At 42.4% G+C, this 16,755-nt stretch overlaps 1 protein-coding gene across 1 annotated transcript in view; it reads left to right on the top strand.

Moving 5' to 3' along the window:
- LOC126411812 (acid sphingomyelinase-like phosphodiesterase 3a) overlaps positions 1–16,755 on the top strand; it is a 1,193,501-nt gene that overhangs the window by 1,090,954 nt on the left and 85,792 nt on the right. Inside the window, exon 5 of the mRNA XM_050081397.1 lies at positions 15,439–15,598. Coding sequence (XP_049937354.1) covers positions 15,439–15,598 — 160 coding nt within the window. The remainder of the gene's footprint in view (positions 1–15,438; positions 15,599–16,755) is intronic.

Genomic DNA, 16,755 nt, shown 5'->3' with positions numbered 1-16,755 from the left:
AATCATACGGTCTTCTCCAGGTACTTTATTGGTTTTAAGTCTCTCAATTTGGTTAGTTCATTCGATTCCGTTAGGTTTTTAGAATTAGTATTGGTTTTATTAGTTTGCTGTGGTTAGAATTTATCCGCTGGTTCTTACAATTTAATAGTTTTTCAAAATAATTAGCAAGTACCCTACAATTTTTCTGTATACTATGAGCCAAACTCCCATTTTCATTTTTGAAGCAAGGACTTTCAGGTTGGTAACCTGTTAGTTTTGTTTTGAGTGTCTTATAAAAGTTTCTTATTTTGTCCTTTTGGAAGTCTTTTTCGATTTTTAAAATTGGGCATTTTCATAGTTCCTTTTGCTCTGTCGGGTTAATGTAGATGTTTCTTTTCTCACAATGAGAAAGGTGTTGTATGTATTTTCAGTTTTGTTACAGTTCTAATTTTTGAGTGCCTCGTGCCTAGATTATATTCCAGTTTAACAATCCGCATTTCACTAAGGGTGTTTTTGTTTCTTTCGAAACAGAATTAAATTTTGTACGGTTTTGATGAAGTTTTCTGGTAGGATTTGCCGATTGTTGTACTGTTTTTGGCTCAAGATCGCTTGTTAGAGTTGGAGTTATTTTAGCAGTGTCAAACTTTGGGATAACATGTTTTGTTTTGAAGGGTTCTTGAGGCTGAAATTTTATTTTTATTCGCGTTGATTAATTGTCAGAATCAGTACTGGCCCCTTTTCTAACTTGGGTGTTTGAAATTTCTTTGTAGTCAGGATATGAAATTGCTACATGATCGATCTGAAATTTCCCAATTGGGTGCGTGCCAGGTCTTTGGTTTAGCAGGGTTCTTTTTAAAATGTGTTGAGATGCTTTTTAGGCTAAAATTTTTGTACGTTTAAACAAGTATTTGGTCGTTTTAGTTTCTCCACACACCGTTTTCTTATATTTTTTCTCGTTGCCTATTTGAGCAATAAAATCATCCATTAAAATTGTAACGTGGTTTGAGGGAATTTTCGAGATGACGCTTTCTAACGTTTCCGAAGATTCATTTACTTCGGCAGGTTTTTTAAGGGTATCCTGATTGACTTTCATATCGGCATTAATGAAAGGGTATGCTATATTTGCGCATTTAAAATCAATTGTCATTAGTCTATTATTAATGGGTTTTACCTCTGTTATTGAATTTAAAATATTTTGGAGAATAGAATCACGTTTGGAAAAAGTACTAAATGAATAAGATCGATGAAAAATTGTGCAGACAAAAAATAAATGAATCCGTCTAAATAAATTACAAACTGTACTAGTTTTCTAAAAAACAAAACTGGGTAAGTGATGTAGGATTTTGAAAAAGAAGGTAATTGCCGAAATCCGAGTTGTTATTGTCCTTCTCTCGTTTATTTCAAGAGGCAAAATTTGAATCTTAAGTTTTATTCATGTACCTCCCTATTTCTGAAGTTTACTTGTTGCCAAAAGAGTTTACATATTGAGTGTGCCAAAATATGTATTTGTTTTACTTTTATATTGGCCAGAGGACCTCGAATTCGTCTGTTGAATCATATTGCAATTTAACCTGGCCCTCCAGAATCCGACACACCACTGAAACCAAATTTTAGCAGCTGTGTCGAACTCCATAGACAAGACTGCAGAATTTGGCAGTCTACATTTCCTTCCAATTGATGATAACTAAATTTGACAGTCTTCTTTGACCTCTACTTGACGATAAGCATATTTTAATCGTTTTGTTGTTGTTTATCAATAGTCTGTCCACAAGATACTGTTCTCATTGACATTGTCATAAATATCGTTAAAGTTATTTTAATGTTTGGATAAGGATGTTTTAACATAAACTTTGATAAAACCTTCAAAAGATCCACATGGAAAGACCCTGTCACTGCTGTTTCTCAATTCTTTCACCTGGACCTTACCACAAGTTATTTCGTTTACTAACTCCACTCTGACAATATCTCTGCTACACTTTTCACATTCTTCAAAATTTCCTTACCCAAAAGTTACGAAAGGTGAAATGTTGCAGTGTGCGAGGGACCTCTTTCCTACGTAGCTATTATTTACCAAATACTTTGAAAGACTCTTGCTCGATTACTTTCTAAATGCAAATCAAGTATGGCTCGCATTTAGCCATCTCTTAAGTCATTCTCTTCAACTTTCAGAACCTATCAGCAGCATAACATCTTTTAACGTGTGTGTAGTCAAGGAAGGTTAATTATACGTTTACGAAATCAGGTCATGAAATTTTTAGAAGTAGCTCTTATCTTAAATTCAGTCAAATATTAATTTACGGCTCCTTTTTTTCCCTTTACGAAGTGCTAGCATCAACTATTCTTGAATGTGTTTAGAAAACCGTAGTCGTACTGCGTTACGAATTATTTTGTTAGTATTTTATATAAAACGAGCACGTATTCAGGGTGTCTTTTCTGATGACATATTTTGTGTACTCATATTATTACAAAATAAAATGGTTGTAGGATTATAAGTACGAGATCGAAAATGAGTCATGCACCAGTATGCTCTTACACACAGTTGTACAGTAATGTGTCATATTTTTAGTTTATTTACAAGTTTGTTTTATGTTTCTTATTGTTCAGAATCTATTAACGTATGTATTCACATTCAGACATGTATGGCACAGATAAATAAACATTCATTAATAAATATTCTTCATTTCTTATATTTGTCACAAAGAGATATAGACTCGTTGCCTTGAGTTATGTATCTTATAAAGTAGGAAGGAAAGTTAGAGTTTAGCATCTCTCCGATGATGAGGTGATCAGAGACGGACACAAGCTAGGACTGGTGAGGAATGGGGACAGAATTCTCTCGTATCTGTTCGAAGAAACTATTCTCATGCATGGCTTGAGCAATTTACATAATCCTAAACTTGCATGTCCTGATGGAGATTTGAACCACCGCCATTCCGAATACGAAACTAGGGCGCTGATCACTGTGCCATCTTGCTCTCTGATTTCCTTCTAAATACTGTACATCCTTTATTTTGACTGTACTAAATACTAAGCCATGAACGGCCCTCTAGAGGAAACCGTGAGGCATTAGCTAGATACCATCTTTTGTGTCATTCCAACAGCTATCGTTACATCACACAAATATTTGTATTGAACTAACACCAAAACCAAACACCACCAAAATCTGCTGCCAATGGTTTTCTTCTCGAAGTTTCACTTAATTTTCAGCTATTGTCAACAGTTTGAAATAGGGAGTTTGAAAAGCTACTTGAGGGAAGCTTTTTATTAGGTTTGTAGTTTATTGTCATTGAGCCAATTCACCGTAGAGTTGGTTGTCTGGACCATGCGCCTGCTTTATTTTTCTTTTTTGTGTTTACAGAATAGCAACGGCCGAATAGTCCACAGAAGTAACTATTCAACTTTTCCTACAAACTGAAGTTACAGATCTGTGACGTCCTTCTGATTACGCGTATAAAGACCGACACAAATGGAAAGATTTGTTGAAAGAATCTTGAGGAAATATTGGTGTACTACTTGCAAAATTAAAAAAAAGTGAACTAGTATGAAAATGCAGTACAGTCTTGAGCATTCTAAAATGGTGAAACGGAGAAGCCAATCCGGCACGAGTGATATCTACACTCCAATACATTAAGTTTTTACAAGAGGTGAACAAGTCAGGCAGAATGGCATTTATAATTCTAGCCTTCCTGCCACAAGGTGGAATATCACGACAAAAGTCACAAGGCAGCGTCGTATAAACAATATTGGCTAAAAATCTGTTTTCCTACTTATAAAAGAGATTAACCTGGTTTGCATACATAACACGTACTTGGACTGCTTCCTGTGCAAAGGAAAACCGGTAAACGCGTCGGATCCAATGCTGCCTATGGGAAGAAGATTAAGTAAAATCTGATACTCTTAAAAGGGCTAGAGCTCTAAGGACTTTTTTCAGAAGTTCAAAGCAATTTGCAAATTCGTGCCTTATGTTCTTAATAAATAAAGCTGTAAGGCTTTTGATCGGGTGATTGTAATTACGTCTATTTTTCCCTAGATATTTACTTATTTCTCTTGCCATTTCACTTCACCAACATCCGATAAAAGTAGCTTGTAGATTCATTCCTCATATTAATAGCTGAAACTGTAAGTGTTTTCTTCGGAAGTTTTTAATTACCGCTGTCTTTTCACTCGAAAATTTATTTTTACATACCTGTATTTCTCTTGCCATTTCGTTTCACCATCATCCGACAAAAAGTAGCTTGCAAAGTCATGCATTACATTTTTTGCGGTTCTGCTGTCGTTGCGTCCCTTTCTCTGAAAATATTTATTTTGATGAGACCTCTTCCAACTACCATCTGCAACCGTGCCTGTCCTCCACATCAAAACTTCCAAGTGGTGAGTTAACTATGCCACTTTCCTCATTTCTTCTAAGAAAGTTATGTTCAGACATAGCTGCGATTGTCATTAACGAGCGTTTTTAGGACTTCGCTACGTGGTTGTTAGAAAAAAAAGCGCCGACTTTCTGTGTTTAGGAAAGTTTGAAAGTGTTGTCAACATTTTGCAAACAGTTGACAACTGTTATTGAAATATCTTGTACTTGTGTTTCAGTGTGACTTATAATACGATATTTGCAAGATTCCCAAACTTCTAATAGTTGCGTTTTTGTTTGTTGGCATTGGTCTTCAGTGTGCCTATGTGGGACATGTCGATTTGGGGATGGCTGTAGATTTTAAGAAAATGTTAAAATGTGCTTGTAAATATATGTAAAATGCTAGTCATTCGCACCTATATTATTTAGTGTAACAGTAAAGCATCTTCTGAGAAAACTATAAGCGGAGACATTTCCCTGTATATCCGTGTCGAATGCTTTATAATATTAGCGGACCTACACTTACATTCCAGACATTGTAGTTGATGATATTGCATATCGTTAGAATGGTGCAAGGATTATCGACGTTCTGCTATCGCCGTCAATCAGTGACCGTCACTGACGAACTATGACGTAGTTAAATAAATTTAACACAGCAAGGAGAGTCAGTAGTTAAGACGAGATCGACGCAGTCGATAATCTTCGAATTCATTCACAAAAGCCAAAATTTCATTGACAGGACCTTATACCAGAACCTTCATTCATTAAAAAACAAATTTAATTTAGTAAAAGTATAATGAACATTAGGTGTATCTTTTTACCAATAATTTTGATTTCAAATTGGCTGCCAACCCTCTACGAGAAATAGTTTGAGGTTTGACTTTGTCATTAAATAAAGTGTTTCAGGAACATATCCAACCTGAATCAACTGTCGAGGGACTGTACAAGGGTTACTGAGATTCCTTCCAAAGAATCGCACAAGGACCCTAAAAGCCACACCTAGCTGATGCCATTGACAGCCCAACAACGTAACAAAATATCGTAGCACCGTCCGCGCAAAAAAAGAAGAAAAGCTGACATTCGGTGCAATGGCTGATGGGACCAAACGTAAAAGCATTTCCCATTTTCGATCGCTCCCACAGCCACTGTGCCGATTGTCAATTAGATTGACACAGACAGTGTAGTTACACTCCTGGAAATGGAAAAAAGAACACATTGACACCGGTGTGTCAGACCCACCATACTTGCTCCGGACACTGCGAGAGGGTTGTACAAGCAATGATCACACGCACGGCACAGCGGACACACCAGGAACCGCGGTGTTGGCCGTCGAATGGCGCTAGCTGCGCAGCATTTGTGCACCGCCGCCGTCAGTGTCAGCCAGTTTGCCGTGGCATACGGAGCTCCATCGCAGTCTTTAACACTGGTAGCATGCCGCGACAGCGTGGACGTGAACCGTATGTGCAGTTGACGGACTTTGAGCGAGGGCATATAGTGGGCATGCGGGAGGCCGGGTGGACGTACCGCCGAATTGCTCAACACGTGGGGCGTGAGGTCTCCACAGTACATCGATGTTGTCGCCAGTGGTCGGCGGAAGGTGCACGTGCCCGTCGACCTGGGACCGGACCGCAGCGACGCACGGATGCACGCCAAGACCGTAGGATCCTACGCAGTGCCGTAGGGGACCGCACCGCCACTTCCCAGCAAATTAGGGACACTGTTGCTCCTGTGGTATCGGCGAGGACCATTCGCAACCGTCTCCATGAAGCTGGGCTACGGTCCCGCACACCGTTAGGCCGTCTTCCGCTCACGCCCCAACATCGTGCAGCCCGCCTCCAGTGGTGTCGCGACAGGCGTGAATGGAGGGACGAATGGAGACGTGTCGTCTTCAGCGATGAGAGTCGCTTCTGCCTTGGTGCCAATGATGGTCGTATGCGCGTTTGGCGCCGTGCAGGTGAGCGCCACAATCAGGACTGCATACGACCGAGGCACACAGGGCCAACACCCGGCATCATGGTGTGGGGAGCGATCTCCTACACTGGCCGTACACCACTGGTGATCGTCGAGGGGACACTGAATAGTGCACGGTACATACAAACCGTCATCGAACCCATCGTTCTACCATTCCTAGACCGGCAAGGGAACTTGCTGTTCCAACAGGACAATACACGTCCGCATGTATCCCGTGCCACCCAACGTGCTCTAGAAGGTGTAAGTCAACTACCCTGGCCAGCAAGATCTCCGGATCTGTCCCCCATTGAGCATGTTTGGGACTGGATGAAGCGTCGTCTCACGCGGTCTGCACGTCCAGCACGAACGCTGGTCCAACTGAGGCGCCAGGTGGAAATGGCATGGCAAGCCGTTCCACAGGACTACATCCAGCATCTCTACGATCGTCTCCATGGGAGAATAGCAGCCTGCATTGCTGCGAAAGGTGGATATACACTGTACTAGTGCCGACATTGTGCATGCTCTGTTGCCTGTGTCTATGTGCCTGTGGTTCTGTCAGTGTGATCATGTGATGTATCCGACCCCAGGAATGTGTCAATAAAGTTTCCCTTTCCTGGGACAATGAATTCACGGTGTTCTTATTTCAATTTCCAGGAGTGTATATCGGAGAACTGATTTATGTTGAATTACCCAGTGGTAATGTACCATAGGTCTTCTGGTTCGATGTAATGGAGAGTTATGTATGTTTAAAGGTATAGACAACGCACTTAGAACGAAAAGGAGTAGATGAGGAAAGAGTTTAATAGTAATCCATTAAGGAAAGAAGGAGTTGGTTACTGGGAGTTCGCTCAAAACAAAGAAATGTAAAGTAAATTATCATGATAATACAGTTTCCAGAAAGGAAACTCCTCTCTTGTGTTAATTATAGCCTCCTTTATTTGATTTTGAATTAATAATTTGTGCACTATTAACAATTACTTAAAAGTAAATAACATCTGTTGATTGTTATAAATCATACTGAAACCAACGTACAACAGCTTTCACTATGAGTAAGACATAGATTACGTTTTACTTTCCGTTTTTCCAGCGTATAAACAATTTGTAACTTATTTCTACAAGCTTTCTTTCTCTCCCTGGCGTTTACAGTGTCTAATACACGTTCCGCTTTTATTAGCTTGTGGCAATTATTTAACGTTGTTTCCGCACGATCTTTCGTACCCCACATACTTCAAGGTGCTCTAAGGAAGGAAAACCGTGTGCATAATTTGTCCGAGAATCGACGTAACTTTGTTTCATGTGCGATCGTGTTTTAAGTGTTCATGTGTCGTATCAGGCAGAATTGGGAGTCTAATCTAGCATTTGGATAAACGAGCGCGTAAAAACCGCCTAAAATCACCCTTAAGCTTGCTGGTGTACCAGTGGACAGTCTTCCTCGCAGTTTCTGTCCGGTTTTGTGTCACCTCCATATGTCGCGAGCTAGTGTGCTGCACTTTAAGCTATACGAGCCCGTGAATTTATTTATTTACTAAAATGAAACATTCACTTAGTTGCGGAAAATAGATTTCATCAATATAGTTACTCAATACTACTGTTTAATATGTACACTCCCGAAAAAATTCAATATACCTGCAAAGACGAGGTGAATTTTGATCCGATGATGGCAAACGCCACCTGGAGGATAGTGGATGTACTGATAATGGTTTCAACACCGTCCACCAACAGATAGCTTAGCAATATAGCTGCCTCTTAATAGCGAATGCCCATAGCCAGACGGCTCAGTATGCTGCAAACGTCTGAAGTAAGCAGGCAACCACTAAATGGAGACACCCACGTTCTTTCTACAGCCAACTGAATGAATTTGAAAGGAGTCGAATCGTAGCCTTCGGAGTGGCAGGATGGTCCTTTCAGAGAACTACTGCGCGAGTGGGACGTGCTGCGTAAGTTTTGCAGTGATTCTGATATCAGTGGTCACTTTAAAATTCTCACACCCATAGACGAGATGCAGGACGTCCCCGCAGCTCAGATGCCCGTCACGGTCGTCGTATTATACAACTACCACATCATAGGTAAGAGGGCTTGTGAGCTCGGACATGTTAACACGAACTGTTGCGAACGGGTTATTAGCAGTGGGACTACGAGAACGCTCGTCTAGCCTGTATCCCGCTTATGCTGCAGTGTCGAAATCTATGGCTCGATTGGTGCCGTCAGTGGATCAGTGGGAAGAAGTAATGGTGCGCCGTGGTCTTCAGCGATGAAAGCAGATTCTGCCTGCACGCAACTGATGGTCCTTTGTGTGTATGACGTTGAGCCGATGGGTGCTGTCTCGTAGAGTGCATTCGTCCAAGACACACAGGTCCCACCACCGGCCTTATGGTCTGGGGTGCGATAGGCAACAACTCTCATTCACGTTTGGTCTTTCTGGTGGGGACACTAACCAGCACTCGGTTCGTGCAGAATGTTGTTAGACCCGTCCTTTTGCCGGTCTTGTAAGAGGAAACTGATATGTTGGTCCAACAGGATATGCTCTCCCACACATGGCCCGTGAATGTCAACTAGTTCTGCTAGATATGCAGCACCTTCCCTGGCTAGCACTTGTCTCCAATCAAACATGTGTGAGTGAGGTATGGCGACCCGAGAAGACACTCGGGGTACTCGTCAACCCTCTTACAGAAATGGTTGAAGAGGTTGAGCAGGCGTGGCATAACTTGTCCCAGACCACTATTCGCCATCTGAAGGGCAGAGTCAGGGCCTGTACTGCCACCAATGAACGTTAGACCACGTCTTAATAAGGGCGTTTCAGCATGGGTTGACACCTGGTACCTCAGAATCAGTCCCACTGTTGATCTGTAAATACAAAAGATTCATGTACTCCTTAAGCACTGTTGAAACAATAAATCGCATATCAGTTGGAGAGAGATGTAATAATTTTATCCGGTACTGTATCAACACTGCGCAATATAATTACAAGCTCACTTTTCGAAACTCCGTAATTATATCCCATTGCGACGCAGCAGTTCTGTAATGGTGCAAAATATCTGCGCCCTTGTACGTCAGCCGGCCGCGGTGGCCGTGCGGTTCTGGCGCTGCAGTCCGGAACCGCGGGATCGCTACGGTCGCAGGTTCGAATCCTGCCTCGGGCATGGGTGTGTGTGATGTCCTTAGGTTAGTTAGGTTTAAGTAGTTCTAAGTTCTAGGGGACTTATGACCTAAGATGTTGAGTCCCATAGTGCTCAGAGCCATTTGAACCTTCAACGTCACCTTCAGCCTCGGCGACGCTTCAAACATTACGGTGTCGACAGATGCGGAAAAAAGCCAGAGCTCAGAGATCCACGTGGGGTGTGTGGCCGGTTAATTATGCCACCATATTGATGGCACCATATTCCACCATAATTTTGGCCAATGCCGCCTTGGATGTGTCATATGACGAGGGAGGGGGTGCTGACGAATTTCCCATAGCGTGACTATTGCCCACATTTCTTTGACACCCCTGAAATGGAGGTTAGAACTGCCACGTGCAGGTTTGAAATCACGAATTTTCTGCATGGGTTGCAGAGAAAAACATTTCAGACACACGGCCGCTCAGGATCGACAAGAAAAGGCCTCAGGGGTTGGCTTGAAGGTCGTCAGTGAAACCACCTCTTTCAAATGGATCAAATGGCTCTGAGTACTATGGGACTTAACTGCTGTGGTCATCAGTCCCCTAGAACTCAGAACAAATTAAACTTAAATTAACGACATCACACACATCCGTGCCCGAAGCAGGATTCGAACCAGCGACCGTGGCGGTCGCGCAGGTCCACACTCTAGCGCCTAGAGCCGCTCGGCCACTCCGGCCGGCCCACCCCTTTCTTTGGGGCGTTGATTCCCACACATTTCGCTGGTGAAAACGACAGTTCACAGTGAGATGAGCTTCAGGACGACATTCTTGACAATTTTTGACGTTTTCGACACCTCCTGGATGCTTCCATTCTGCTCTATGTGTACCGTGGGCCAGCAGCCCCACTGAACGTGGTAGCACCACTTTGGAGTACAGAGCGGCCGAAACTTTTGCTCTGGTATGAGAGATGGACTCTATAGGGACCATTCAAAACTATTCGACGAAATCTGAACATGATGTGAAGCAGGAAATGGTGTTTTCGCTCTTTCAGTCCCATTGTGGCGCGATCACGGAGGGGCGTGACAGCGACACATGCGTGAATACAGCGCTTAAGTGTCCCTCTAAGACTCCCCCAGAACCCACCCTAATTGGGCAACACTGATTCCTCACTGCCACTAGCAGGTTTTAGTGGTAGCCGGGACTCCGAGTTGTATCGGTACATACGTTTTCAACGTGCTCAGCGATGATGAACGGTTGGAACAGGGATGTCACCCAACTGGTTGGTCTCATAGGGACCCTTTGCCACTTAATTCACTCATGTGTCACTGCCACATCACCCTGCGATCACGTCACAGGAGGGCGCGCTAAAGGAAGGATGAAGAAGCATAAAAATGTATTTCTGCTTCGGTTCACGCTCAAGATTCCTCGAATGGTTACAAATGTCCCATGTGTTGTCATTCTAAATGTCATAACAAAAACTTATGTCACGCTACATTCTAAGGTCTGACATCACGTTCAATGCGACCGCAGCAATGAGATGTCCTTGAAAAGGGGTGAGGGGGTGTGGGAGGAAAGTCACTAGTGGCAAAATGCGTGAAAAATGTGGTCCCGCTGCTCGTCGCATTGAGAACTGTCGTTTTCAACGAAATGAGTGGGAACTAACATCCCAAATAAAGGGGTGGTTTCATTCATGCACCTCATTCTACCCCCTGAGGGCTTATCATGCCTATCCTGGGTGACTGTGTGTCTCATATGTTTCCTCAGCCACCCACAATAAAACTACGTGATTTAAACCCCAAAGTAAAGGGGTGAAATGTGGATAAGAGGAGGCATGTGAACTTCCCATCCTGTGACACGTTCACGGTGTGTTTGAGCGAAATTGTGATGAACTTTGTTGCCATTGTGACATCATTAACAGACCTTACACCTCACATGTAGATCTGAGTTTGAAGCCTCGCCCTGACTGACGGTAACGTCTCAGAAAGCCTCGCTTTTGTACCATTAGGGAGGAAGGCTGTAGAGACCTTTAATCAAAATTTCAAACTTATGTGTCGAATAAATACATGGTTTCGAAAAGTGGTCCTGGAATTGTGTCGCACAGTGTACATGCAGAGTCTGTCATCTGCAGTAGTTAGACTGTAGAGGTGGCGTCCAAGTGGAGGTCAGAAAACAGGAACACAGTTCAGAGCTTACGTATTCAAATGTGGAACACCCAGGAAAACCGTCTGTAACGGAATGGAAAGTGAGGAAACGGAGGGATGAATACAGTTTGTAGGAAACACGCTAAAATTATTCCCGAGTGAAAAGTCTAGAAATTCATCCAGTAAAAAATCATATAGGAAATCCGTCAAAGAAAGGTAACGGTATCGCCTTACAAAGTCTCATTTAGCTGCAGAAAATCTCCACAAGAATGTTAAATAGAAACCCAGAGGCAAGAAGAGACGTACGTAAGATCAGGACAAAGATTAGTACATGCCAGAATTAAAGACACTGTAAGTGAAATAAAATTTCCTATTCCATTTCCTGGAACTTTTTTCTAGCCTCATTTATCTTTTCTCTTTAGCTTTTCTTTTTAGCTTTCTACCTGTGTCTTAAATAATGTCATCAATTTCGTTAATTTAAAACTTTTAGCTAAATCAGTGTCATTATTAAAATGTGTTTCTAGGTTACAGTTTTACTATGTTGTTTTTAAAATAATGTAAGCTTTTTAACAAATGCAGTAAATGCGCGAGGGAAAAATTCATGTTTCTACTGTTAATAATAATGAGAAAAGGTATAGTGAAAATGGTCAAATTAGCATGGCGGGTGTAGAATGTACCCTGTCGCCTTAAACCTGAAGAGAAAAATATTCCATGGAGGTAGTTTTACGCGGTAGTGGTAGTGGGGGGTGGGAGGCATGTCTGTGGTAGTTGTGCCAGATCTGTGCGGATCTGATCAAGACTGTCACCAGGACTGCCGTTACTACCCAGTTACCGCTGAGGATGCTCTGCTCTTCTTCTACTAGGTTTAGCGTAATACCTGTGTCTGATCGACCATACTGAGTTTCACGTAATTTCTCATTACGTTGACGACCAATTATATGGATAATTCAGCGCATCTAAATGACAATAGGACACCGTCACAAACTTCTGGTTCCTGGCATAAAAAAAGGGTTAATAATCTACTGACTGAACAAGGTTGTCAGCTGTAGGGAGGGTTGAAAACATACAAAAATAAAAACCATTAGAAAAATCGCCAAACAAAAATCAAATAGCATGTAATCATGGTGTGTCCTGGATGAACCTGTTTAGGATTACGTAAGTGTAATTGGTATTTGTCTGGGAATTTGATGATGAATTTTTTTCAACATTTGGTTGATAGTAATTTGAACGTTGTCTCTTAAGCCAAACAAATTATCAGGATCAAGGAATTTTGACCTCGTTCTTCGTAAAATTCGTCAGCTGCATCAGAAGGATTTCCTAAAAAGTATTAAAATTAAGATGAGCAGTCCCGAGTTCGAGTGTCGGTCCGGCACACAGTTTTAATCTGCCAGGAAGTTTCATATCAGCGCACACTTCACTGTAGAGTGAAAATTTCGTTCTGGAAACATCCTCCAGGCTGTGGCTTAGCCATATGTCCGCAACGTCCTTTATTCCGCTAGTGCTAGTTCTGCAAGGTCTGCAGGAGAGCTTCAGTGAAATTTAGAAGGTAGGAGACGAGGTACTGGCAGAATTGAAGCTGTGAATACGAGCTGTGAGTCATGCTTGGGTAGCTGAGTTGGTAAAGCACTTGCTCGCGGAAGGCAAGGGTCCAGAGTTCGCTCCAGCACACGGTTTTAATCTACCTCGAAGTTTCAAGAAGAGCAGTGTTCTCGTATAAGCATTTGCAGGATGTATTGATGGTAGGTTCTCCGTCACAAATCATTTTACGCCACTGCTGAATGAAACTGATTTGACTGTCAAGAGCGCAACACGTGAAGCCGTCATTGACTACCGTACTATTGTGAAATGATTTTTTAGAAAACCGAAAAAAATTAATTGTATGTTCATTCTTGTAACAGATAGTCTGCGGTACTTCAACGGTTTACTTACTAGGAAAATGAAATTCCCCAGCCGTCGTGTTGATGTTACATTGCAATCAATTTTGATTACTCAGTACACCATGTTCAGGCTATGACTGAAGCTGAGGGGGAGAACTGCAGCCGTATGTAGGATCGCATCAATGGCTAACATTTGTGAACTGGATTCCGTAGAAAACCATAAAAGCAACGTTGTGGTTCCTGCCATCAACTGGCTATACTGATTGTTGTAGCCACAACATCGCTTTTAACAAAAAAAAAAAAGAAAAAATGGTTCAAATGGCTCTGAGCACTATGGAACTTAACTTCTGAGGTCATCAGTCCCCTAGAACTTAGAACTGCTTAAACCTAACTAACCTAAGGAAATCACACACATCCATGTCCGAGGCAGGATTCGAACCTGCGACCGTAGCGGTCGCGCGGTTCCAGACTAGCGCCTAGAACCGGTCGGCCACTCCGGCCGGCATCGCTTTTACAGTATTCTACGTAAACGAGTTCATAGATGTTGGCCACTGACGAAATCGTGTTATTGATTGCAGTTTGCCCCCTCAGCGTCAGTTAAGGCCTGAAGATGGCGTATCAGGTTACGGAAATTGATTGCAATATAATAAAATAACATCAAAGCGACAGATGTACATGTCCCATTTTGCTACGTAAAGAAATTCAGGTTGTGTGCAAAGGGTGTTAGTGGCACGAAAGTTAGGTGTCCAGTCATACGGGGGGAGTGAGTCAAGAACTGAAATGAGGATGTCAAAATATTTAACTTCGTTTCCAAATTTTCCTTTACAAAGGAATACCCGGGAGAAATGCTCCGATTTAATCCTCTATTAGCGAAAAGACGAATGAAGCGAGTCTTAGTATCAGTCGTGTAGAGGAGCAGCTGAAATCGTTAAAATTGAAGAATGGTCCAGGGCCTGATGGAATCCCAACAAGCTTCTACACTGAGGTAGCCCCTCTTCTAAGTACAATGTACCGCAGAAAGCTCAGATAGGAAACCGTGCCCAGTATTGGAAGAAAGCGTAGGTCACACAGGTTTACAAAAGGGTAGTAGAGGATTTGTCTTGGAATCTTAGAACATATCCCGAGCTCAAAAAAATAAGGCGGTAATCTCGAACATAATGACATTCTCCATGACGCCCAGCATTAATACAGAAATAAACTTACACTTATCTAGGATCAAGGCAGTAAGGTAGATGCAGCATTTCTTGATTTAGAAAAGCATTTGACTCAACACCACGACTATGCTTATTGCCAAAGTACGATCGCGGAAGGTATCATACGAAATATGTGACTGGAATGAGGATTTTTTAGTAGGGAGCATGTTATCTTGGATACAGATTCATCGTGAGACGTAGAAGTAACTTCGCGTGTGTTCCAATGAAATGTGTGCTGTAAAGAGTGTCAGCTTGCTTTATGATTTAAGAAATGTAAAATTGTACACTTCACAAAACGAAAAACGCAGTGTCCTATGACTGTGATATGAATGAGACCCAGTTGGAATCTGCCTACTCATACAAAAACCTATGTGTAACTTTAGGGTATATGAAATGGAATGATCACATGGATTCAGATGGTGAACTTCAATTCATTCGTTGTAGTCGACGCGGCTGGAAATCCGAGAACGTTTTGTTCAGTGTTTCCGCCTGATAACAGTCCAGCCTAAAACTGTCATCATCTCTAGTAATAACACAATATGGACCGATATATTAAAAAGTTGAGCGACTGTCTTTGCCTTATCATCACGTTTACGGTGCATTATCATCTTTGGGAATCAGTTGTGTTCTTGAAATTGGGCTTATAACCCGAAACATAGGTTCTGCCGTAACAATAATAAAATAGTTAAATGGACGTGTTAATTTTACCTACTAACTGTAAGTACCCTCTGAAATCCTAAAAACCAACTATTAGGTCACTGTGTGTGTTCGTTAACAGTACTAAGCCCTCGGTGCATGCTGACGGCGACAGATGAGGCGGTGTAGCTGAGAGGTGTGCGTGCGCTGTGTGTTGCAGACTGCCGGCCGCCGGACGGCGGCCACGTGGGGTCGTCGTCGCGGTCCCCGGGCCGCTTCGGCGACTACGACTGCGACCCGCCGTGGGTGCTGGTGGAGTCCGCGGTGCGCTTCATGCGCACCAGGCAGGGCGACAACATCGAGTTCATCCTGTGGACGGGGTGAGTTGCAGCCACAGAGGACCCCAAGACGGCGCCGTCGGCGGCGTCTGTCGTCACAGTGCTTCCTGCAAATCCACAGCTTTCATAAACGATAACCCATTGATGTATGACACAAATAGTCTCGTCCGCAAAAGACATTGATTTTGTGGTAACGGGTTTCGGTAAATTCTTGACCATCTTCAGATTTCATACCATAATGGTAGGTACCATCGTGGTATGAGCTCTGAAGATAATCGAAAACTGACAGAAACCGGCTCCCACAAAGTAAATGTTTTTAGCGGTAGAGACTGTTTGAGCTAATTTTGAAAGCACTTTTGCCAGAACACTGTTCTCAAAAAGAAATGTTCTGAAAGATTACTGATAACCCTTTCGGTAGGCGGGAAAGTAAAGAATGTTACTGCGGCGACAACATAGTGGGTTGTAACCTTGATTTATTATCAAATGATAATCTCCTGATTTGGTCTGAAAAACGAGGGTAAATGAACGCTTAGCTTCCGCTACCGTCAGAGTGTGGGTCAAGGTTCATTTGTTAAATTCTTGTACGTGATGTACGTTGAAGATGGAAATATGACTTGGGTCTCACCTCGCTTTATTTCCGTGATAGAAAACAGTTTGTAAAAACTATCTGAAGTAATCCCGGCAAACACGAATATACAGACGATCCTGGAACTATATTCGTAGTTCTCTTTACATTGCTGTACTTTATTTACGAAGGTTCTTAACCTACCTTACTTCCTGGACAAAGTGGACCCACAATGCTGATACAAAATATTATAAACAGACACAACGCGTCATTTCGGCAATTAGTCCAAGAAGAAATATAAACTCCCTTGTAAATACCGACTGAGAACTTTATTGCGTGAATATCTGTTTCGTTCATTTGCGCTGTCCGTGTTTGTCGACTCCCAAAAATTTGTACAAACAAGTCTCTCCCACATCGTAGTGTATGAAAACTACGAATAATGCCGCACACAGTCTGTCTGTCCGTCTCTCTCTCTCTCTCTCTCTCTCTCTCTCTCTCTCTCTCTTACCTGATTTTGTTAAAAGGGCATGAAGCCTCCTTTGATTTTACGCGAATGTATAGTAAAGATTTTAACATCGGTGTGTTGTTGGAGTATGTGCAGTCTCATAAATCGCTTACAGAATATCAGCACCTT

The sequence above is a fragment of the Schistocerca serialis genome, chromosome 1 (assembly GCF_023864345.2).
Source record: "Schistocerca serialis cubense isolate TAMUIC-IGC-003099 chromosome 1, iqSchSeri2.2, whole genome shotgun sequence".
NCBI classification, from domain to species: Eukaryota; Metazoa; Arthropoda; class Insecta; order Orthoptera; family Acrididae; genus Schistocerca; species Schistocerca serialis.
The sequence above is the reverse complement of the archived record's forward strand: the minus strand, read 5'-3'. Positions and strand labels throughout refer to the sequence as shown.